Below are 24704 nucleotides of genomic sequence, written 5' to 3' on the forward strand. Positions count from 1 at the left end.
GTTGAGCAAGCTCCTCCATCAGGACCGTGACGCGTTTCCATCCCTCCGAGACACTCTTCTCTATTAACCGCTATGAAAATCAGTGGGAAGGGAGGGCCCTGCCAACAGAAGGCTCCAGACACACTGGACCTGTGTGTGTGGTCACTCTCATGACTGCAGTGGGGTCTAGCAGGCCATCCCACTCCTCAACCCTCACCCACATGGTCCAGGCCCAGTTTGGGGGGGTGGGGGGGAAATGGCAGTGAGCAAGACACAGAAACCCCTGCCTCATGGAGCCAGAGTCCGAGGGAGGAGAGACAGGCAGGAAGTGCCCTAAGTCAGGGCCCTATCACCCCGCTGGTGACAAGTGCTCAATCAGGAGAAACTGCAGCAGGGCGGGGAAGGCCTCGAAAGGTGACACCTGAATAAATTCCTGAGGGAAAGGAGGGATTAGCCATGTGGACAACAGGAGGAAGGACATGCCAGGCAAGGGGAGAGCAAGTTCAAGGGCCTGAGGCGGGAACATGCCTGGGGTGTTTGGAATAACACAGCCCAGGACGAGTGGAGGGGGTGGGAGGACAAAGGGCCGGGCGGCCCCTCCGTGGGCCTTGGGAAGGACTTTAGTTTTATTCTGAGAGAAATGGAGAGCCATTCTGCTGTTTTGATGGGGGTTTTAACTTGGCACTTCTTAACAGGACTGCTGCGCTGAGGACGAGGTATACGAGAACTCTCGGTACTTCCTGCTCCATTTTGCTATGAACCTAAAACTACTCTAAATAAAAAAGTTTGTTAAACAGAGAGAGATGGAGGGGAGCACAGGGAGAGCAGGAGGTACCGTGGGCCGGGCCGCACTGGAGATGTGGATGGCAGCGGCGGCGAGTGGTCAGACTCTAGCTATGCTCTGCAGGCAGAGGCAGCAAGCCTCGTCCCTGTCCTCAAAGAGGAGTGTGCGAGAAAGAGGACCAAGGAGACTGCAGGCCAGGGGCCTAGCACTGCAAGGAGCGGGCTGGCAGCATCCAGGAGCCACAACGCACAAAAAGCTCGAGTTAAGCTTGGTGGGAAAGCAGGATGGAGGCTGAACTCCACCTTAGAGACGCCCACAGCCTGTGAGACAGGACTGGCCGTGCGGAGCGGGGCAGGGCCAACACTCGCTGGGGCGCAGGCCCTCCTCTCTGCTACAGTTCCGTGCTGTGCCCAACCACAGGGACAGACAGCAAGACGGCAACGACCTTGAGGCCCTTCTACGGAACAGGCCGTGGGGCTGGGTGTCTGAGAAGCCCTCCTCCATCTGGCCGGCAAGCTGGGCCCTCACAGAGGTGGTGAGGGGCGAAGCCCAGAGCTGGGGCCCCTCCCTGGCTTCCCAGCTGCCGGCTCTCCCACCAGGGCTCCCGCTGAACAACACCAGCCCTCACAGCAGCTGGTCAAAAGGGGTGTATGTTCTTGGAGGGGTGACCTTGGCCAGGGGCGAGCACTGGGATCAGGGAGACAGGTGAGGGCCCGGCCACGGAGCCCCCTTCTAAAGAGCTGGGACTGGATCCTCCGCATGGGCTGAGTCAGGGGAGGCCGTTAGTAGATCGGGCTTTAGAGAGCTCTCTGACTGCTGCTGGAGGGTGGGTTTGAGGGCAGCCCTGGAGGTGGGAGACCGTGCCTTAGGGAAGGTGACGGAGGCTGAAGCCCTCAAGGATGGGAGGGACGTCGGAGGTGACTCCAACAGACTTGGCTACTTGTGGGTGAGTCAGGGAAAAGCCCTGTGTGATGCCCCATTGAGATGGGGACCCGGGGCACAGCAGGAGACGGGGGCAGTGAGCATGGGACCAGCGTGCCCTTCCCCACGACGCCTCCCCTCTGCCAACTCTGTGGGTGTCAGGAACGGAGAGGAGGCAGCCCAGCGGGCCTTCCGGCACGAGGGCCAGCAGTGCCGAGGGGGGCGGCGGAGAGGCCTGGTGTGGGAAGGGGCTGGTGGGAGCTGGGGTTCCAGGCTTAGTTTTGCACAGGCTGAGGAGAGGGAGGGACCAGATGAACTGTAAGGCACTTTCACCTCTGACAGCTGGGGCTCCACTGGCTAAAATCCTTTCTGCCAACATAAAATCCCACTACACACCTCTCGGCACAGAAGGTGAGACGAGAGGCAGGGAGTAGGGAACAACAAGTGGGGAAGGAACCCCAGCTCTTCAGCACAGCCAACAACCTGCTTACCTGTCCAGCCTCAGGCCTCACCAAGCCTCCTCCAGGCCATGTCTTTTTGTCTGAATTACCCACCCTGCCCTTTACCAACCTCTCTGCCTGACAGCCTCTATGTGCTCTTTAGGGGTCACCTCTTCCAGGAAGCCTTCCCTGACTTCACCCCCTCCCAGATTCACCTTGATCTCAACCAATGGTACCCTAATCACCAGTTTCCTTGTCTGGCTCCCCAAGGGCAGGGGCTGTAACATATCTGTCCCTACCACTCATGTCTAGCACATGCCTGCGATGTAACAGATGACCAACAAATGACTCAATGAAGAAACTTAATGAGCCGCTGTTTCACTTTACTGGGAAAAAATATTGGTTTTCATACCAGATAAATTAGAGAAAACCTAATAACGCCCCAGTCAACACTGTAATTCCCCAGCGAATTAATTTATACATTCGCTTGCAAGCTTAATAATATAGCTGTATATTTTAGACGGAACAGGTGGTGATGAATGACAGGCTTAATTAGACAAATCATTTCACCTAAAATAAAAATATACAAACTCCAAGAGAGGTGATTCAGCAGCAAAATAAAAAAGATATTATGAACAAAAAGCTCCAAACACAACTGCTTTCACTTCTTCTAATTAAGTTTCTCTTTAATCTGCAATTTAAAATGGCAATTCTTTTAATTTAGTGATTTTCTGCAAAAGATGAAGGAAGATACAAACCCTCAAAAGAATATCTGCGTTTAGAGAAAAAACATGCCAGCCCTGCGAGCCGTTAGAACGACAGACCCAAATTAATTCCCCCGCAGGCAACTACCGACAGAAGGCAGAGCTGTGCAGGAGGGGCTCAGGCGGCAGGACCAGGCGCTGGGAGCCCTCTGACTTTGGTGCCACGACGGGACCAGGCCGTGTGGCAGTGGGAGCGGTGGCCTGGTTCGCGGCTCCAAGCGCCTTTGTCTCCAGGGCAGGCTAAGGAGGCCCCTTTGCGATGCCCCAAATGTCCTTCCAAAAGTTCCTGATGTCAGGCCTCATCCTAAGACACAGCTCAGCTGCCCCTCACCTTCCCGAGGCCTTTCCTCCACCCAGATTAGCCTCTGGCACTGGAGGTCCCCTCCTGCTTATATCAGAGATCTTATACCTCTCACTGCCAAGGACGGAAGACGATGTCCCCCAGCAGGTGAGGAAGAACGCTTCCAGGGCCTCCAAGCTAAGGGGCGGGGCTGAGGTTTGAGCCAGGCCTGCAGGTCACCAGGTCAGGCTCACCTCACACTCAGGTCCTCCTTCCTCACGAGGACGCGGTCAGGGCCCTGCAGGCAGGCAGGCGCTGAGCCTCACTCACCCAGGCTCTGCGGTGCGCTTTGACCCCAGGCCTGGAATGACCGCCCTCCTGCTCCATCTCATAACGTCCAGAAGCTCCCGGGGTCTGGCTCCAAGGCCCCTGCTCCGCATAGCCTCCACCATCCTGCCCGCTGAGAACTGCCTCCTCCCACAGCCCACAGCACCTGGCCCTTCTCTGGAGCTCAGCAGCACCCACACGCTCGCCCAGCCAGCCCAGGCCGTCCATGGGGCAGTGCCGGGCACTGATTTCTCTCCCCTCTGACCTCACCTGCCCCTAACCCTAACGCAGGGCTCGGCATGGAGACAGTGCTTAGCAAACGTCTGCTCATATGAAACGAATGTGCTCCTTCGGGGTCTGGCTCCTTCCTGTCTACCATTCAGGGCTGCCCAGAGAACAAGTTCCAAAAAGCCAGAGGGCTCTGCTGTGCTCACGCACCCTCGCTGGCTCCCAGCGCCCCAGATGGAGGGCAAACTCCTCACTCTGGCGCCAACCTGACCTTCTGGATGCATCTTCCCCTACAAAACCCCTCTGGGTTCCACACCCACCCAAGGCTCCAGGCACGAAGAACGGCTGTCTCCAAATCCAGACCCCAGCTTTGCTGAACCTGCCCTCTAGAATCCCTTTCCTCACGATCTCTGTGTGCAAAGATCACAGCTGTGCTGCAAAGTTCAGCGCAGGGGCACCTCCTGGGGCAAGTTCTGCCACTGACCCCCAGGTGGAATTCTTTTCTCCTCTTCTGTACTGTGCACCCTGTCTCTGCCACTGTCTGGCCCCTCCCTGGTCTTGTTACAGTGCGGGACACAGGCACCTGCTCAGAGCCAGACAGAGTAAGGGCCTCATGCCTCAGCCTCCTCTGAGCCTCCCCAAGCTTAGCATGCAGCTGGCTCTAAAGAGCGGCCCATAGGCTGCAACGAGGCCAGGGAACGGAGGAACTCAGTGGCTTGGCATCACGGAAAGGATGTGGACTTCAAAGTTTGGAAGACCCAGGTTTGAATCCTGCCTCTGCCATTACTGTGTGACTTTGGTCAAGTTTCTAAACCTCTCCGAGACTTAGCTGCCTCTTCTGTGAAACAGGGCTGACAACACCTATACCATAAATGATCGTGGAGGTGGCTAGTAACAGAGGACGTACCAAAGTCCAGGCTGGCCCCCGTAAGTGGTGGTACCCCTCCCCATGGCCACATCCATGCTCAGAACAATTCCCTTTCATGAACTCAAGAGGATAAAGTTCCTTCTATCAGAAGCCACCTTCTTTTTCCCCAACCTCTCTTGGAAATCCTGACTAACTTACCAGCTCCAAGAGGAGAGGACATATTCCGTCTTGTTCAAAACTGGATCCCCAGTGCCCAGAACAGCACCTGGTGGATAGGAGATGCTCGCTGTCTGCTGAGTGAATGAATGTCCATCCAGGTCAGCAGGACTAGTCAGCAACCAAGAAAGGAAACTCAGGAGCTGGACTCCGTCCTCAAGTCATTTTAAAGCAGTCTTGAACAACGGTGTGACCTTTGTTGAGTGTTCCCTGTGCACGGGTGGCGTCTGTGAGGACCCAACGTGACATCTCCTCTGACCCTTTCAGCAGACCGAGGAGCTCCCTGCTACTCTGCCCATGTTTCTACAGATGGGGCCTGATGTGGGCAAGCAAGCTGCCCAAGCTGACCAGAGCAGGCTGCCATGCCAGGCCACGGGCCTGGCCCCAGCCCTCAAGCCCTCTGCTTTGGGACTGCAGTGCTGGGTGGCCTCCCCTCCCCGGGTCCCAGGAGTGCCCTCCCTGGGGAGGGCAGGGAGATAAGAGTCGACGGTCTGCCGGACATCCTCCAGTCCCCCCGGCTGATCAAGGTTGTGGACAGTGGCCCCGGAGGAGAGGGACCATTCAAAGGAACTGGAAGGGAGCAAAGGGGGCTTGGGGCCTCGGGCCCGGGAGAGGCAGCGATACGCTCCAAGTTCTGTGGCTGCCTCTTTGGCCAGCCTGCAGCCTCCAACCCTCCCAGCTCTCCTGGACAGGACAGAGAGCCTCTAAGCAGAGGCCACGAGGATTAGATGGCTGAAGACAAGAGCCTGTGCAGAACGCCTTGCATGGAGCCCTTGGCCGCTGGAGGCTTCTTTAGGCCCTCCTGGACGAGGCGGAAAGGAATATGGGCGAAAACCACATGGGCTGACAGGAGGGGCCTGGACAGTGTTCCAGGCCTGGTGTTTGTTCACGGATGTCCTGCTACTCTGAAAACACAAGGGCACAGAGAGCAGAATGGAGGTGCCCAAAGAGCCCCTTCTGCACAGCCCTTGGCACTGGTTCCCCATGCTGCCCACAGCCAGCTGCACCCCTGCTGTGCGTGGGGGAGGCGAGGGCGGCACACAGGGGCTGCTGCCGGGCACCTGTGAGCCTCCAAGATGGGGCAAGGGGCAGACTGTGCGCTGGTCTAGGGAAGTGGGGTGGACCACACGAGCCCGAGTCTACGCGAACGCCATGAACTTTCAGGATAATGCGCCACCGCCTGCAGCTGACTAAAGCTCTGTTCCCTCAACAGCGGTCCTCTGCTGCCTCAGCCTTCTAAATTTACCTTCTGCTGTCATCTCATCTGTTCCCTGCAGCTGGACAAGCATCAGAATTCCTGTTTTCAGATGGAGGAACTAAGGCCTGGAGAGGGAAGCCCCTTCTCCCCACAATCCTGGAGCAGGCCTCCTGCCCCTCAGAGAGGCTGTAAGACAGCGGGCGGCCCAGCAAATGTTTGGTTTGTGTTTCCAGGATGGCCAACAAGAGGCCTCTGTGTTCACCTCGCAGACACACGCGGGCCTTAGGGCACCAGGCTGCCACATCTCGTGGGCGGTGCCTGAGAACAGAGGTCCTCATTGTGAAGGGAGGCGGCGGACGCCGCCCATGCATGTGCACCCAGGCCTGGGCTGGGAATGGAGGCCTGGCAAGGAGGGTAGGCCTCTGTCCTCTTGCTCTGCAGCTCCCAAAGGAAGCCCGGACTCCTGGGCCTGGTACAAAGACCCGGCCCCAGGGCTGCTGCTTGGCTGCAGGAAATATAAGGATAAATCCTGATGAAAATGAAGAAATGATCCAAACACAGAGGCCTTCATGGCTGCCGAAGCCAGACACCTTCACTGTCATAACTCATTTTACACGTGAGAAACAGAGGGTTGGAAAAGGGACTGACTTGCTGCAAGTCAACAGCTAGCCTTGAAATTGGATTTGAACCCAAGTCTTCTGAATCCCAGAGGCCTCTAACGAGTCCAGCACAAATCCTGTCTACAGTGCGACACGTGCTCCAAAAAGTAGTAGCAACGATGACAGTCATACCCAAAGCCAGCATCCACTGAGGCACTCACTGTGCCCCTGACTCTTGGAACCAATGACCACCCCATTATACAGGTAAGGAAACTGAGGCAATTGGCCCCAGGTTGCCCGGCTAGCAAGGGGCAGCTCAGGGCTTTAAATGCAGAGCCTGCAGCTCTATGCACTCTGCCTGCTCATGTCTATGCAGCACGTCTCCTGCTACCTCCACCTGCTGACCCCCACACATTTACTGAGAATCCTAGGGCCTGGGAGAGGGACTCTCTCCCACCCACAAGGCTCAGAGGCCCTTAGACTGAAACCAGTCTCCCGTTCAGGAGCCCCAAAGCTGCAGCCCAGCTGGCGCTATGTTTCTGCTGCTGCCCCTCTGCAGATGCCAGTGAGGGAAGGGAGGAGGGACAAGAGGGGACAAGCCAGGTGCTTGGCTCTCAGGGGTCTGCTTACCACCCACTGACACACCAGTCTCCCCACCCCCAATATGGCATCTGGACTCTTGGGCCATCCTCCAACAGGCAGGGACACACTCTCAGCTTCTCTCTGGGAGGTCAGCCCAGAGTGGCAATCACGACAGTCAAGAACCACTCAGAAATGCCCTCTGTATGCAGATCCCTCAGCCTCATTTGGAGAGAAGACAGGTATACGGCAGAAAAGAATGACATGAAAACAAGCCATCTCTGTGTGAGCAGGCTGCATGACTACCTGTGTCTTCCTGCGCCCTGAAGAGAACTTGGGGTAGGTTTTCCTAAGACCTGATTTATTCGATAATTTAACAAATATCTGCATGTTCACTATGTGCCAGGCACTGACCTAGGTGGGGACGCAGGTGTGAACAAGGCAGGTGGAGTCTCTGACCTCAGGGAGCTGAAGAATCCCATCCCCTCGTGCTCTCCACCCTGCCAACCAGGAGGGCAAAGAGCTTCCAGCACGACTGTGTTTTCCACAGAGCAGACAAAGGCACTGGAAGGAACGTTTCTATCTATCAATATAATTAGCAGATAAACCAGAGCTATTAAATGCCAATGTTTTTCTTTCTTTTTTTTTTAGGTTACTAAATGAATTCATTCATATGTCAAACAGAAAAACCAACTGGAAAAACCTGTCCCTCAGTAACACATTAGCCAAAGGAAGTGAGTGATCCCAGTTCTCTTCTTTAAACCCCACTTTCCTCCGCAGACCTGCTGTTCACACATGTTAAACATTAATTACAACTGTTACTCATTACACAGCAAAAAGCTCCCGGTCCAAACACTATTGTTAATTTCCTCCTGGGCCCAATGCATTCTGGGAGGCTGTGCAGGGGGCAGAGAGCATCACGGGAGCCCCAGTGGGGCCAACGGTGAGGAGGGGCGGCACGCGGCTGGGCGCACCAGGGCTAGCGGCAGGTCTGACTCCCCGAAGAAACTTCTGCAGAGGCTGAGCCTATTTCTCCCGTGTGCACGATGAGTCACGGGGCTCCATGGGAACAGCGAGCCTGGAGCAGCGTATGACGCACACAGTGTGAGTGGCACCAGCTTCAGAGCATTTGCGTGTGACAGTGACAAGTCACGAGTTAGCAGGAGTGGGCGCAACTGCTTCTGCCTCCACAACAACCCAAGCCACCTCGCGCAGCACGAGGGGAAGTTCAGACCTGCCCTTTCCACACTCGAGATGTCAGCGCAGCAGTCAAGAGAGCAAAGGCCCTGCAGTCAGAGTGAGCAGAGTTCATGAGCTCTGCGACCGTGAGCAAGTTGCTCACCCTGTCACCTGTGCGATGACAATGAAACCACACCCACCTGGCAGGGCATCGCAGTTAACCCATGCTTGATTCATAACTGGTCTTCACTAAATGTTAATTTCCTATCCTTCCCCCATCCTCCCTTACCTTAATAGGATTATTTTAAATTAGCCAACCTGAGCTGGCTCAGAGATGACTCATAATTGTTTAGGAAACAGACATACCTGGAACTTTACTTTCGCTTTCTCTGTCTTGATGAGGCTGGGAATGTGTCAGAATTCAAGAGGGTGCCTGGCTAAGGGGTGACCAACACGATATTAGTATCCCTAATCTGACTGTAACAGTATGTATCTGGCTGTTCTAGAATAAACCAATGCACACCTGTACAGGATGTGGTAGGAGCACAGAAGGGTCCCAGCCCAAACTGGGGTGACAGTGGGGAAGGGATTGGTCATGTCAGGGAAGGCTTCCTGGAAGAGGTGGCATTGCTATCACCAGAGCTGAGCTGTGACATCCTCTAACTCCACACTGACCCCAGCACCTAATGTGCTATGTACTGTGTACTCTCTAGGTTCTCAAAGTGGGATCTCCAGGTCAGCAACACCTGGGACCTTGTCAGAAACTCGAATTCTCATGCCTTATCGCCAGAACCTACTGAATCAGGAACTCTGGGGATGGCCCAGCAATCTGTTTTATGCTGCCTTCAGGCAACCCTGATGCCTGCTCTGGGCAAACCAGCCAATCCACAAACATGTCACAGCTAGAACGGGGAGGACCCTCTCACACCAGGACCAGTGGCCCAGTCCTTGGGATGGACTGACTGAAGAACGGGAGAGGGCCGGCCCTGTGGCCTAGTGGTTAAGTTCGGTGCATTCCACTTCGGCAGCCTGGGTTTGGTTCACAGGCACGAACCTACACCACTCGCTTGTCCGTGGCCATGTTTGGTGGCGACCCACATACAAAAAAAAAGAGGAAGACTGGCAACGGATGTTAGGGCAAATCTGCCTCAGGAAAAAAAAAAAAACAAATTGAAGAGCCAGGTGGCTCAGTTAGAACTATTGCTGGAATGGAGATTTAGGATTTCGTACAGAAGTGTTGCTTTCCGTGCCATCCATGCTTCTTAATGCCAGGCATAACTGGGGAAGAGCTTCGTAAATGGGTCCTCTGTGCCTCTAAGTACCTCATTTGCACTATGGTTTTAATACTAAATTAAATTTTATTTAATACAGCAAACCGTCCCTGAACACCAGTAGCCATTCTCTCACGCGTGAGCCTTTAGGGTTTGAAAGGCTCTTCATCCAGATCTTTTCCCTTGATCATCACAGAGATCCAGTGTGACAGGGCTGTGACCATCCCCATTTTATAGACGGGAAAACTAGGGCTCAGGGAGACTGAACAGCTGGTCTGAGGTCCCACTGCCGGGAAGTGGTGGAGCTGGCACGTGAACTCAGATGGTCTGACTTCTCCAGATACTCAAGATGCCGTCCTGGGCTTTCCAGGGCAGAGAAACTCGCCAAGGAGCTAGTGGTGAAGAGAGAAGAGCACCCAACGAACTACGTTCGGCCTGAGTCACGTGCCTGTCTGCTTCTGGGCCAGGAGGCAGGCCAGCTGCCGGCTGAACCCAGGACATGGCCTGAAGAGCAGCTTCAGCAGAGACGAGTCTTCAGACAGCGAGTCAAAAATGACATAACTTTGTTTCTCTAACCAAGTGGAGGGTGCCCTTCACTCCTCGACCCGGCTCCTCGAGCCAGCACTGCGGCTGCTGGCTTCTCAGAGGCAACTGCGAATCAGTGAGGAGACAGTTTTCACTCTTCTCGCTAGATTAAAAGGAAATGCGGATCCACCCTCTGTGTATGGCCTGACTGGCTCTGCTATGAGGCCTCTAGCAGTTCCCTTCCCCTCTCTGAGCCTCAGTTTCCCCAGCTGCACAAGGAGGAGTGGGGGCCCCTCCCTGTGCTGAGTGGTGGCAGAGTAGGACCAGCCCGAGGGATGGCTCGGGTCACCCCCATGCAGGCATGATCCCCCGGAGCCTGGGCTCCTACAGAATCCTCAGCGGGAACCATTCCAAGAGGGAAACGTGTCCCAGTACCGCCCTCCCACCTGTATGAGGGTGGAGAGAGGAGCGTGACGTCCCCCGTGGGCCCTCAACCACATTTTATGCGGCATTGTGGCTAGCAGCAGGGAGCCCAGGCCTGCCAGGCCATGCTCGGACTTCGCAGGTTCAAATCCCACTCGGCTCCTCGGCTGCCTAGCCATGGCCTCTGGGCACACTCCTCCTTCTCTGTGGACCCGGGTTTCCTTCTCTGTAAAAGCAGGAAGTTAACCTCCCAGAGGGCGGTTGTGAGGATGAAATGAGATGACACAGACAGCAATGCTGAGGGCACACCAGCACTTTCCCGATGTGGTGCCCTTTGCGCCTCACAGTACCCTCTGCAGCAGGCACGTTTCCCAGGTGAGGGAACAGAGGCTCCCAGGACAGGTTCAGTCCCTATCCTCCTCGCTCAGAGACGTGAAGACATCAACCTGTGCCAGCCCAAGCCTGAGTCTGCTTCTCCAGGTTATCCACGTGGCTCCTCGGCCCCTCCCTATGTGGCCATCCGCATCTGTCCATCTCACGGCCTGTGCCACAAAGCCCAAGGGCTGGTCAGACCCTCCACACCAACCTGGGCCACCCCGAGACAGTGTGGAACCACCCCAGGCTGCTTCTCCTGCCGCACACTGGGCAGGGAGCTCGACAGCCCTTGTGTGAGCCCAGAGCTGCACGTGGGGGCTGGGGGCCAGGCAGGCAGGCCATTTCTAGACCAACCTGCAGGCCTCGTAATTGCTGCTGTAAAGACTCCCAGGGGGTGAGCCAAAGCAGGCTGGGAACTGCGTTCAGCCAGCTCTGAAGGCAGGTGTCTGCCGGCTAGGAAGGGGACTGACAGCTTGATGGAAACCACACCACCGCTCCGTGGATGGCGGGGCTGCGACCTTGTTGCCCACACGTGGTGGTGCAACTTGACCAGGCATCTGTCCTGGGGGCTGGGATCCACAAAGGCCACGCGTGGGGGATGGGATTCAGGTGCTGGGCGCGTGGGGGCCAGGGTTCTGGCTGAGGCCACTCAGCTTCCTGGAGGGACAGCATGAAATGAAGGCCCAGGGCTTTCTGGGAGAGCTGTGGTACTTCTTTTACCCGGCCACAGAATTCTGAGAGAAGAGAAGACTTTTATTCCCCAGAAGCCAGGACTACCTCACAGCCCGCAACAGCTGTTTTCACGACAGCAGGGAAGTGCTAACTGAGCCTTCCTGAAGCTCTGGCTTCGAGTCTGGCTGCGATGGGGAGGCTCTGGCTTCCCTCACGGCTGGTCTGGAGCTGCTGGTCGAGAAGGGCTACTCCTGTGGAGGACACCAAAGCCTTCCTTTGAGGAGTGCCTCCTCACGAAAGCAAAGCAGGACGGCGCTTCAGGCGGAAAACACTTGTGCTTCATAGATCGAATCATGGAGGTAATTCAGAGGCCTTCCCTTCCCTGAGTCCCTGACCAACACGCTGGGGTCCCGACAGAAGGAAGCGTGGAAGCATCCTGGAAGTGATTGCAGGCCACCTCCCATGGCCGGAATGGGATTGGCCAACACCAATCCTGCCTCCTTTGAGCTTCTGCGTGCAAATCCCCAGTGAGGGGAAGGCCATCGTCCACTTTCAGGTGTAACAAATGCTTTGCCCTCACCTGGATCCTACATCCCCGTGACTCCTCCTTGGTGGGCCCAGCTCTGCCCTTTGGGGGTTCCTCACACCCCACCCTGCCCAGGTTTCCTCATCCAGGTTAAACATGCAGACTCAAATCTAAGGGGTGGAAAGAGACGGTAGTGATTTTGTCCAGCTAACTTTATCCCACACGGATGTTCCCCAGCTCCAGACTCTGCATCCCAGGCTCCCAGGAGCCCAGAGAAACTGTGGGGCATTTCAGACAGGTATTGTAATAAGGAGGACAGGGCCTGGCCAAGTGCTGCCTCACTCCCTGACAACACTAATGACCTACTAAAACGTGTGTGCGACATGCACACGTGCGCGCACACACACAAACTGTTAACTTGGTGGGAACATAATCCTTCATTCCTGAGCAGCCACACTCCTGGGTTTGCAAACGGGACCGTGGCAGCACTTCAGCAATCCAATCGAGCTGTTTCAACTCGTCCTCGTTACCTGAAAGGTGGCCCAGCCCCCTCTCAGCCCACCTCACTCTGGGCTAGGAAACAGGAGGGCGCTCCTCACCTGCCAAGGCTGCACCCAACAGGCTCTGACCACAGACATGCAGAGGGAGCCAGTCTTGACAAAGGCCGGTGCTCACAACCTCCATCCAGCCCAAGTGGAACATCCTCCTTCTATGGCCCAGAAATCAGAACAGCACCAAAAGCTTCTTGGGAAAAGCACGACTGGCGCACGCTCGGAACAGGACACAAGAGGCAGGAGACAGGACGAGACGCAGATGGGGATGTAATTCTGAGACTGGCATCCATCAGCAGCCTGAGAAGCTGACCTTTAATGACACTAGTGATAGCAGCTCAGCGACATAAAACCAAGTCCAGAATGGATACTCGTGCCTCAGAAAGTTATCTGGGGACGGTTGTCTCTGAGGCCTTGTGATCCTTTGTGAAAAACTAAAAGTATCGAAGTTCTGGAAGCATCTTTGGGCAGCAGCGGGCGAGCTCTGCTTGAGCGTTCTGAGAGACGGCGCCCTGTGCGCTAAGCGCTCTTCACTTCAATGTGCACACGCATCCCCAGCGGTCTTGTTCAGACAGATTCTGACTCTGAAGGTCTGGGGTGGGGCCCGAGACCCTGCATTTCTCACCAGCTCCCAGGCGATGTGGCGCTGCTGGTCTAGGGAACACATTTTGAGCAGCAAGGTGCCAGACTAGACTGCAGCATCAAAGGAACACAGCTCTCAAGTGACCTGCAGGTGGTCCGTCCAGGAGAGGGTGAGACCCCACCCCTGTATGCAGTGCTATCTTGTGCCATTGGCCCTTGGTGTCTGTCACATGAGCCCCTTTAGTGCTTCAATCAAACTGGTGTTTGCAAAGAGCAAGGTCTCAGATGGCACCAGCTCCATTCTAGCTCCTCTCACACCTGGGAGGAGCGCAGCTGTTATCAGCCACGCCAGGGGACACGGACAGTCCGTGTGCCAAGGCAAGAGAGGAGGCTGTGAAATGCATGGGAGAGACCTCAGGTGATCAAGGACCTTCAGCCATGTGACTCCTCTCGTCTCAGGCCCTTGGCCAGGGGCTCACAGCACCGACAGGACTAACTCCATATGGGGAGAGCAATACTCTGCCAGGCAGGGAGCCCAACAGGCACTGAGAGGCAGCAAGGATGCCCACGGGACGGATGGCTGTGTACCAGGGAGGGCTTGCAGAGATGGTGCCATCTGAGCTGGGCCTCCAAGGAGGCAGAGGGTCTTTCCAGATAGGATACAGCAGGGAAGGGCGTCTAGGCAGAAGGAATGGGATTTGCATGGAGCATGCTACGCCCAGGGAACTACGAGCCGTACCTAGAACAGCTGGACCATCAGTGGAGGTTATCAGAATGGGGGCAGGGCGGAGGCCTCACTGTTGGGGGCTAGAAAGGGAGCAAGGATCTAGCTGTGCACGAAAAAGGAAGTTTTCAGGCAAAATGAATCTTAAACAAATCAGAAATAAAAACTCTCCATTTATGACCTTCGATGTGGTAAGAATTAAGCTGGTCAATCAATGTTTCCTTTCTCACATGCCTAAAATGTCAGACGTGTAAGCAATTTTTTGCATCTGGCTTTTCACCTTTTAACATTAAACATCAGCATTTCCCTAGGTTGTTGTAAACGCTTTGTCAACATCATTTTTTAGCGGCTGCACCATGTTCCATGTAACCAATCCCTATTTACTGGACAGTGAGGTCGTTCTCCATCTTTTGTGACCACGAACGATGCCTTTTCTGAATTTCAGATCCTAACCTTGGCACGGGGCCTAAGGACTGGGACGAGAACTGAAGAGTGAACGCAGCTTAAGATCTGTGACACAGGTGGCAGACTGCTTTCCAAAAGGCTGTGGGAGAGGGGTTTTAGTGCTGTGAAGGATACTTAGATTCTAGAAAACCACCCTCAGAGTGGGGTGGAGGGGAGGCAGCTGCGTCTTTCAGGGGGCTCTTGGCCAGGGGGTGGGTCAGTCCCCGAGGTCGGGATGTGCCCAGGGCCTGTGCTTGGTGACTGGGTTCATGATGCAACTGGGGAGGAAATGCAGCAGCCATGGACACATGCAGATCCGTTGCAGCCGGACGACCAGATGCCAGTGCTGGGCTCTCTCAGGCCCAGTAGGAACCACTCTACAGATGGGTTTTCTTTGTTTCTAAGAAAGGTCCTCCTGAATCTGAAATCTTGGCTTTAGTGAACTAGAGCATGACCAAAAGGACCAAGACAGAGTCAGACGATGAGATTGTCTGGGCCGTCTCTGAGGCCTGGGACCCAGATCCTGTAGGTCAGACCCAGGATTTCCCCTGGGCTGGCCTTCCTTCCCTCCAGGACCCCATCATGTTTGAGGGGCCCAGCTGCACCAGAAGAGAGGACAGCTCAAGTGGACTCTCAGTTGAAGCCCCGTGGTTTACCTGAGCAGGCAGGGACCAGAGACTTACTCCCTTTCCCAAAGGTGAGTGCCAGATGCGGGTCAGTGGCCACCTCTGAACAGGGCCACTGGCCTTACCTGCCAGAGCTGGGATGGTGACCCGGTTCCACTCCCAGGGCTGGTCGTACTCATCGGCGGGCCTGTCGTCGTCCTGGGGCAGCTTGCTCTCCCGCAGACGGGGGCTGACCGTGCTCTCGGAGTCCGAGTCGACGCTCTGGCCCTCAGGCTCGTAAGGGGTGTCGTATAACTGGATGCTTTTGTGCTGGGACCGGACACTTTCCTGCCTCTGAAATTCTGCAGGCAAAAAGGAAGGAAGCAGAGATGTAATGGATGTACAGCACATGCTTCCTTACCTGGGATCTGCCAGGTGACACCCACAGGAGTTCAGAGCTGCTGGCCAAGGAGGTGAGGACTGCACAGGAAGAGGCCCCTTTCTAGGTTAACTGGCCCTCCCCACCCCTTGAGGCAGCGCCTCTGCTCTCTCTGGGCAAGGCTACCCCACAAAGAGCCCAGGCCCTCGGCCCTAACGACAGAACAGAGGCTCACCGCCGCCACCCATGCGTTCCCCACATCTTCACGGGCAGGGCCCAGATGCGCACATGATGTTCCGGGGGGATCTGACACCGCCCAGGACAGACAGAGCTCTCACCCCCTGCTCTACCGATGAATGGGGGCCTTCCCCACTAGGGTCATTCCTTGTCCTCTGGACTTTCATTTCCCATCTGAAAAGTGAGGAGATTGGGCCAAACAATCCTAAGCTTTTGCCCAGCTCACACATTCACTTTAAAGACCTACTGAGCCAACTGCCTCCTTGCAGGAGCCGGGGTGACTGTCTTCTCCCCTCCAAGCCCTACCAGAGACCTCTTCCCTGCGTCCCGACCTCCCCCGGAGCCTGGCTGTCTTCCGATACACGGAGCACATCTGGGGGATTGAGCGCGGATGTCCAGTTTCACTTCTGAGTGAGGAAGGAAAGCTCTTAGTCTTCTGGAGAGGATGCCAAGGCCGGCTCCAGCGTGGGCTGAGGGGTGACCTCCCATCTAGATGAGGCCCCAGACAGGGACACTCATTCCAGCTGCTGCTCATTCCCAAGGCCAGTGGTGGCTGAAAGATGGACGTCAGGGTGCTATAATCAGAGGCTGCTGAGTCAAAAGGGGCACCTGCTGTGACCACAAAGACCCACTGTGTGCAGGGCCCACATGGGGACATGGGAAAGGGAGGAGCAGAGGCTGCTCTCAGGAAACCCACTGTTTCCAGAAAAGATACAACAGGCACCTAAGTCACCATCATACTCCACGGCCGAGGGGCTCAGTGCAGGGCCTGTGCGGGACGAGGCAGGAGAAGAGAGAGCACATTAGAACCGACAGCTCTGACAAGTGGAAACAGAAGAGGGACAGGGTTCCCTGTGGTGGGACCGGGGCTGGCCAAGCAGCGGGGCTGGGGAAAATGTGCTCACTGTCTGCTTTCTTGTTTTACTGCAGTAAAATATGGAGAACATAACACTTGCCATTTTAACCTTTAAGTGTACAACTCAGTGGCATTGAGTATATTCACACTGTTGTGCGACCATCAGCACCATCCATCTCCAGAACTTCATCTTTCCAAATTGAAACTCTGTACCCATTAAACACTAACTCATCTCCCCTCCCCCCAGTCCCTCAACCAACCGTCCTACTTTCTGTCTCTATGAAGCAGACTACTCTAGGGACCTCATAAGGGGAATCATCGTATTTGGCCTTCTGTGACAGGGCATGTGTCAGAAGTGTGTCTCTTTTTGAAGGCTGAATGATATTCCATTATTTGTCTGTTCACCTCCCACTTTTGCTGGAGCGCTGAGTCCCAACTTGGTGAAGACAGTGGGGGTGAGGCTGATACAGAAAAAGTGAGGGTTGTGAAAGGGAGCTGTTTAAACGGACTCTTGAGGCGTTCTCCCAATCAGAGTTCCCAGGGTATAAGTGTAGCAGCAGAAGCCCGCTGGAGCTACATGCCTGCAAGAGCAGCTGACAGAACAGGGGTGGCGTGAGCTGTGCGGGCAAGAGCTCTACTTGTAGGCTGGGCTTCACGATCCGAGGCCAGCTCGTGGCGATGACAAAAACCCACCCTCTGCACACACCCTGATACGACAGAAGCCAGCGGAGGCTGTGCCAGTGACCTTCAGTGTGGACACTGAATGACGTTACGCTGGGATTTCCCAAACTTCATTCAGTCACATGCTGACTTCATGATTTTGCCATCTTGGGTTATTACGTACCATTTTTATTTCTGTTACCTCACATTGTAAAGTAAATAAATTCAGTTTAAAAGGAAACTTTACATCACCATCCATAAGCCCTTAACCTTTATCAAAAATAGATGATAAACATAAAGAGAAGCCAAGGAGGCAGGCCGGCCACCCACGGGAGGCCAGCCCAGGGCTCTGCCGAGGGGAGGCGAGCAGCGCTGCAGAGCCGAGGGGCAGTGGGCGCCCACGAGGACAGCTTCTTCAGCAAACAAGGACTTTCTCTGTTTAGAAAGAGAGAGAATGAAAAGGGAAAACCTTCTCATGACATGGTTCTCGGGCCACCTAAAATCCCGTCTCCTCTGAGATGTTGTCCCACGCTTTGGCAAAACATGGCTTTATTGGGTCCCATGAGTAAACCAGGATGATTTGTCAGTTTTGAGGATGATGCTTCCCTTTTTATAGAGGAGGAATAGGAAAAGAGAAAAAGAGAAGAGCTACAAAAAGTAAGACTTGGTCACTTTAAGGTGAAGACCAACTGTAAGATACTCTACACAACTCTGTTAATCTTAACTAAATCTACCAAACTCTCTGACCTGCTTTGTGGGGTCACTGTCATCCACAGCACTCTTGCCCTGGTTCTAAGGAGCGCAGTCTGGCCTCCTGTCTTTGGACATCCCAAGGGCTGAGGACAGTGGGAATGCAGCTGACGGGCACGGAGCTAGGAAAACCATCTTCCTCTTCATCCCACTTCACAAGCAGGACCAGCAACCACGAACGTGGACTCTACAGTTTACAAAGCACTTTGCATGCAAATCGCCATTCAATCTTAGGCACCACAAAGCAATTCACAGACGCACCTCTGGGGGCCCCAATAATCAGGAGCGCCCTTGCTCGCTCTCCCACAGAGCCCAGCTGCAAACAGATACTCAATGAACCCGGTGGGATAAATGAACACAAGTGACAGCCAGAAACCACTCTTCACCCCCAAATTCCAGTTAATTTATGAAAGTCCCTGACGGCAGTGATAGAGTACTTAGAACGCTATCCCGAATGCATCTAGTTTGGTATAACATGAGATCCAGAAGAGATAGATAGTCTACATAAACACCAGCCTAAAAGGAAAACACGTACAGCTATTAAATCAGAGGGACTTGTGCACACACCTCTCATCCAGGATTTATTGTTCCAGTAGCATCTGCGTCTTAGCAAAGCTGGGTTAGTAACGGCATGCAGTCAGTCAGGGGATGCTCTAATGACAATCATTAAAATGAGCTTCCCCCATATTACATGGCGAATTCAGATTTTCATTAAGGCCCCAACAATGGGAGACAGTTAAGTAAATTATGGCACGCTAACTGGATGGAATATTAAGCAGCCATTAAAATGATAAATCTGAAGATTATGTAGCTACATGGAAAAGCATGCATGAAATTATGCTAAGCTAAAAAGTAAAAGACAAGACTGTTTATGCATTGAGCAAACCGTATAACGTGGGCTTTCTAAACAAGTCCTGGACAATGTGAATAACGCCCCAAAGGAAATTCTATCCTTGCTTAGGAATTGCTGAACAGCATCATCTCACACTTCGCCCATAGTATCTAAACTCCAACGACAGCAATGTTCTAAGTACAGTTACACTGAACAAGGGGCCGAAAACCTGACACAGGAAGGTAAACAGCTATTGTGTACAGAGGAAAGAATTACTGCATAATTACTTTTGAAAGTCATTTTAAATAATAAATAAGGATGCTAGTAAAGAAAAAACATTAATTAAGACAGGAATGCAGGAAAGTAAATATGATCTTATGCAGGGTGGGCTTATAGGAGCTGTGCATGTTTCAGAAGCAGCTGCCTTTCCCTGAGAAAATGCCCATTTAGAGAGCATCTTCGCTCTCAGGAGAGGTTCGTCAAGAGCCCCAGGAAGTCAAGGGCCAATGCTCCCGGCCAGCTTGCCACTCACTGTCTTTTGCCTGATGACCAGCTCCGTCTTCCTCATTACCCAGACCGATCTGTGACGGTCCAGAGACTGACCTAACAGGCGGGCTGGTGACCATATGTTTTAAGTCACAAGTTATCTGGACATCACCATCTATACAATCATGGAAAATGACCTTTCATGTCGAGTGGCAGGCTGTGATTTCATGCCTCTTAGGCAGGGAGCAGAAACATTAAATTGAGAGGGTGGGGATTTCTGTTGACCTCTGGAGTAGAAAGGTTTTCAAGTGGAACTACATATGGAGAAAGAACAGCAAAAAAAAAAAAAAAAAAAAGAGCATTTTCTTTAAAATCAGAGAACGTTAGGCGGGGAAAGGACCCTCGGCACATGCACCAAGGGCACAGAGCCAGGATGGTGAAGCAGGTGTGCTCACCAAGGACTGTGGCCATATAGAGGCAAGGGCCAGGGGATTATCTGAGCGAGGGACCCAGGACAGAGCCGGGTGCATACCAGGAGCCTCCCAGGTGGATCTGACGAGGGTTTCAAGTTCCGCAAGTCCACAAGCAACAAGATACGCTTTGCTCGAGTTGTCACCAACTTTGTGCCTCCCCAGCTCCTTTTTTTTTTCCTTTTTGCTTTGGCTGCCAGGAAGCTCAGAGGTAATTTTGATGCTTACCTTCAATAGCTATGTTAGCTTAGATATTGCGTAGATTCACTCAGCCCTCCTTCTACTTGGATTTTAACATCTATTATAACAGCCTCATTATCTACATTTCTTTTTATTATGGACAGCCTCAGATCTGTACATTGAAAGCAGACACACACCTAAATGAAAAAATACCTAACACATTTTATGCTAAGTATCTTTTACTAGTAAGAAGACTAGAAGAAGAGAAACCTTTTCTTTCCCTCTTTGCCTTCCCTTCAGGAAGAGAAAAAGTGGGGCAAGGATTGGCTTCACTGTCTGGGAGACTGACGCTGGGAGATGGTGCCCATCCCTGGTGCACCCAGCCTTCTCCAGCAGCATCCCAGTCATCCCCCCGGTCCTCAGAGCCAGCAAGGCATCTAGTGAATGCCCAGCAGAGAGCTAGAGGAAGTGAATGAGATATAGTCCTGGTCCTCAGGGAGCCCTCGGCGAGAGAGGGCCAGAGCCCCCAACACAGAGACGGCTCAGGGTCCTCAACAGCGGGAGATAGGACACCACATCTCAGGTAAGGGCAACTTGGGCGGGCCTGGAAGAATTCAGACATGAAGCTGTGGCAGGGTGGTGTGGCAGGGAAAGTGGGCAGTGGATGGAGGAAGGCCCGAAGCAGAGGCACCAGTGCTGGAAGCATGGAGAATGTGGGCCGTCCTGCTGGGATAGGACGCTGGAGGCAGGCGGAGGCAGCAGGTTCTGGATGGCCTTGAGTGCCTCAGGATGGTACCCTCGAGCGTGTCTAAGGAGAGCTATCCTAGAACCTCTGGGCGGGGTGGAGCTGGGTGGGGAGACACTGGCACAGACGTACAGAGGCCTAGCTGGAAATGACAGACGCTGGGCTGCAGGCCCCTCACCTCTAATTTTCCCAGCTGGGTTTGCCTGGGAATCCACACCAGATCCCAATCACAGGGTGGCAGAGCTCAGCAGGGACATGTGGCCCCTAGAGGCCTCCATTCCCAGGCCCGGCCACCACCTCTCAGCCCAAGAAACCTCTCCTGAGCAAGCAGTGGGCATGCCCGCACTTCCTCTCCCACATGGTTTTGATGCCACGCCTGGGACGCTAGGGAAGTGGGTGGATTAGACGCAGAGGTCCGGGCTGCATGACTGGCAAGACGCACCCACCACTGCCTGGGGATGCCCTGCACCCGCCTCCTGGAAGGAGCAAAGCCCTGGGCCCAGGTGAGCAACAGCACGGTTCCACAGCATGGTGTGGTGGCGGAAAGCACTGATCCTGCCAGACTGCTTGGGCCTGAATCCTGGCTCCAGCGGGGGAACTGGGGCAAGTTACCTTGTTTCCTCGTCCCTGGAGGGAGGACAACAGTGGCCACTTGGAAGGACGTAACGAGCATCATATGAGCTCACATACATGCGGTGTGTAGAACGGCGCCTGGTGCACAGAAAGCACTCTAGGAAGTGTTACCATTTCAGTTACCACCAGTAGAGGCTTCCTCAACCATCATTCCAAGAGCCCTCCCTCCGCTGAGATATCGCTTCATCCCCCAGAGCCACAGAAGGCCGGCTTACTAAAATCTGACAGGTCAACCCTGCGTTGGAAATGGAAGGGCTTCATCGTCAGCCTCTGAACCGACTTCCATCTCTCCATCCACAACTCCCGATTTTAGCTGCTGCTTTGGCCTCTCCCACCTCCCGGTGGGAGCCATGCTCCGGACCAGCTCTGCACACAACATGGAACACACGGGTGGGGGGGGCTCTGTGACAAGGAGTCTAATGGCCACACTTTACAGAGGGGGAAACTGAGGCCTGGGGAAGGGAAGAAAGTAGCAGGGTTGAGGCCCCAGGTCCCCTAACACCTGGACCAAGGCTCTTCCTCCAGCCCTGCCCAGACACCTCCTGACGGCTCTGGTACCACACTGTCTTACTTTGAATCTTCTGGAGGCAGGGGCATCCATTTCCATCAGGTCTGCAGTGCTAGAGCACGCCCAGCACCACGCTGAGTGAGGAGCCCTGCAGCAGTGCGGCGGCTGTTCCTGCGGAGACATGCAGGCGGATGGCAGCTGGGTCCTGACCACCGCACAGGGGAGACGAGATGATCCCCCCCCGAACTGCTAAATCACCTGCTGGAGAAAGACTCTCTTCCCAGCTGGGGTCTTCAATGGAAGCCTGAATTCGGTGCAGCTCGGGAACCGCCCTTGGGGCACGCTGTGGGCCAGCAGGGCGGGGTGGCCCAGGGCAGCCTGCATCTCACCCGAGGGATGCTCGCGCCCCCATCTAGTCTGGTTCCCGGGGCCTGGGTACTCAGAGCTCCCTCATCATCGCTTTTCCAGGTGCGCACGGAAACCCCAAGACACGGAGGGGCTCTACAGAAGCAGGCCGACGGACAGGAGTGCCGGCACGTGGGCAGGAGCGGGGGACTGTCACCATGCAGCTGTGACACTCAGCCTGAGGGCCGGTGTACCCCCTTCCTCAGTCCTCCGTCCAGTGACAGCGCTTTCCTCCAGCCGATCTGTGGCACCAGAGGGGAGACAAGCCTGCATGCCTGTTGACACCCAACACGCTTTCCTCACGGTCTAAAAGGCCAGGCGGCCTCTTGGCAGGGCTCTGGGGCGCCCTCCACAGCACGGCCACGTCCGCCAGCCCTGCCGGCGCTCAGCCCAGGACTGTGTTGGCTGCAAGCCTGCTGGGCGGCTGCAGGCCGGAGCCGGGTCGCCATCCCCCGGGGAGGCTCACTGAGGTGACCTGCTGTTCCAGAGTCCAGGCTGCTTCCGGCTCGAGGCATGCGTCCATGAGTCTCTGTTTACAGCTGCGACCTTCTCAGAGAGCTTTCTGATGCCATGTCGATGACAAGACCCCAAGTCACAGGCAAGTGGGGAGCCTGGCTGCTTCTCTTTCTCAAACACCCACTGAGCCCCTACTGTGTGCTAAGGTGGACCCCAGGCCAGAGGCTGAGCACCCACATGGTGTTGGACAAGGTTCCTGCCCCCCGAAAACTCCTGATTTAGCAGGAGAATCAAGCCCCCAGGTCTACAAGCACGAGTCACTAATAGAGTCACTGGGCCCCCACCTGTGCCAGCACCATCCTGGGCACTGGCTGGAGACCACTGCTCACCGAAAGGCAAGTGCGACTGTGTTTTACAAGGTAGAAACTGAGGCTCAGCGGGGACTCACCCAGTTCTGCTCGCCCCAAGTACCCTAAAGCGGAGGTTCCGTGGAGGCAGAAAGCCAATGCGGCCCCAGGGATTTCAAAAAACTTGGGGAAGAGGTGGCATTTCAAGGAATCCCAGGTCCTAGTGCAAGGAGGCCCCTCGAGGGTCAGGGAAGCTGAGGGAGCTGCCTGGTGTCACAGCCAATGGTGGGCCCAGGAGCAGAACATCTCAGAGAAGAGGAAGCTTCAGACAGGCGGAGATGAGGGCGGCAGCAGAGGACAAGCACAGGGCAAGTCGTGGACAGAGGAAAGCTTGAGGGATTGTGAGGCCAAACCAAATCCTTGGAGTTGCCTTGAGCCCAGTGCTCACGAGGAAGAGGGAATGGGGAGCAGCCAGAAATGGAACTGCGGCTGGGCTATGGCAGGCCCTGACGCCAGGAGGAGGGGTGCAGGCTCGAAAGGGGAGGAAGTTGGAAAAGGTGGACCAGGAGTCTTAATCAGGTTTGCACTTTCACACAAAAAAAGCCCTTTCAGAAGCTGGCAGGAAATACCAGCGTGTGGCAATCAGCTGCTGATGGCCTGAAGGTCCAACCGTCCAAACAGCTAGGGCTCCACCCTTTCAAGAAGTGGACAGAAGATGCTCAGGGCTCCGCAAAGAAAAACATGCTCTTGAGGCTGGGGTGGCACCGCCATCCCCAGGTCAACCCTGAGAGGGGCAGGCGGCCCCCGGTCCCTGTGATGCAGGCAGAGGCTAGGGCCCAGTGGGGCTGCCTAGGGCCTCGGCAAACAGTCAGGCGCGAGTCCAGCCTCGGGTCTTCCGAGCACTGACGGCCATACTTAGAAAGAGGCCAGCCGCCCCTCTGGAGCAATCTTCCAGTCTGCTGGGCACGCTGAGGTCTCATCTTCCAGAGATGCCTCGGGCCACACTCTAATGTGATAAAGCCATGGGAGACAGGCTGTCATGCCAGACCACAGCTACACCCCTCACTGAGCAGCAGCACCTGCCCATTCTCACGGAACATCAGGGGAGGAACCATGGCCACGCCTAAGCCCCCTCCCCATCTGTCTGGTAAGAAATCCGCAGCTCAGACAAGTTGAGTGGTGCAGCCCAGGTCTCAAAGGCTCAACGGTCAAGAACACAGTAATGACCACTAAGAATTACCCAGCTCCGAGCACATCCTGTGTGCCAGGATCTAAGTACACTGCCTCCGGTTCCTCATTTCTGTAAGGGCGCTGTTGACATCACTACTTTAAAGATGGTCACACAGTGAGCCAGTGATAGAGGCAGCCTGGCTCCAAAGCTCACGCTCTTAACCATGCAGCCATCTACACGGCCTTTCCAACCCAAGTTGGTGCTCCCTCCATTCCACCAGGTCCAAAATAACAAGAACGTGGAGAGGTCAGCAAAGCAAGCAAGCGCTGGAAGAGCCAAGTCTCAGCTCCAGCTTGGTCCTGGCTTCACCGTGCTGAGCGATGCCAGGCAGGGCACCTCCTTCCCTCTGGTCATCAGTTTGCCCATTAGTCAGGGTAACTCAGCCCATCCCGAGGCTTATCTGATCAGGACCACACAGGTCCCTCCAGGAACCATTATGGTCAAGCAGTCTGGGAGGAAAGTGGTGTCA

General features: G+C 54.9%; 1 protein-coding gene across 1 annotated transcript in view; it reads right to left on the minus strand.

Annotated features, from left to right (window-relative positions):
• SHB (SH2 domain containing adaptor protein B) overlaps positions 1–24704 on the minus strand; it is a 131631-nt gene that overhangs the window by 31859 nt on the left and 75068 nt on the right. Inside the window, exon 3 of the mRNA XM_001496517.7 lies at positions 15207–15422. Within this exon, the coding sequence (XP_001496567.3) occupies positions 15207–15422 (216 nt within the window). The remainder of the gene's footprint in view (positions 1–15206; positions 15423–24704) is intronic.

Source organism: Equus caballus, chromosome 25 (assembly GCF_041296265.1).
Source record: "Equus caballus isolate H_3958 breed thoroughbred chromosome 25, TB-T2T, whole genome shotgun sequence".
NCBI lineage: Eukaryota > Metazoa > Chordata > Mammalia > Perissodactyla > Equidae > Equus > Equus caballus.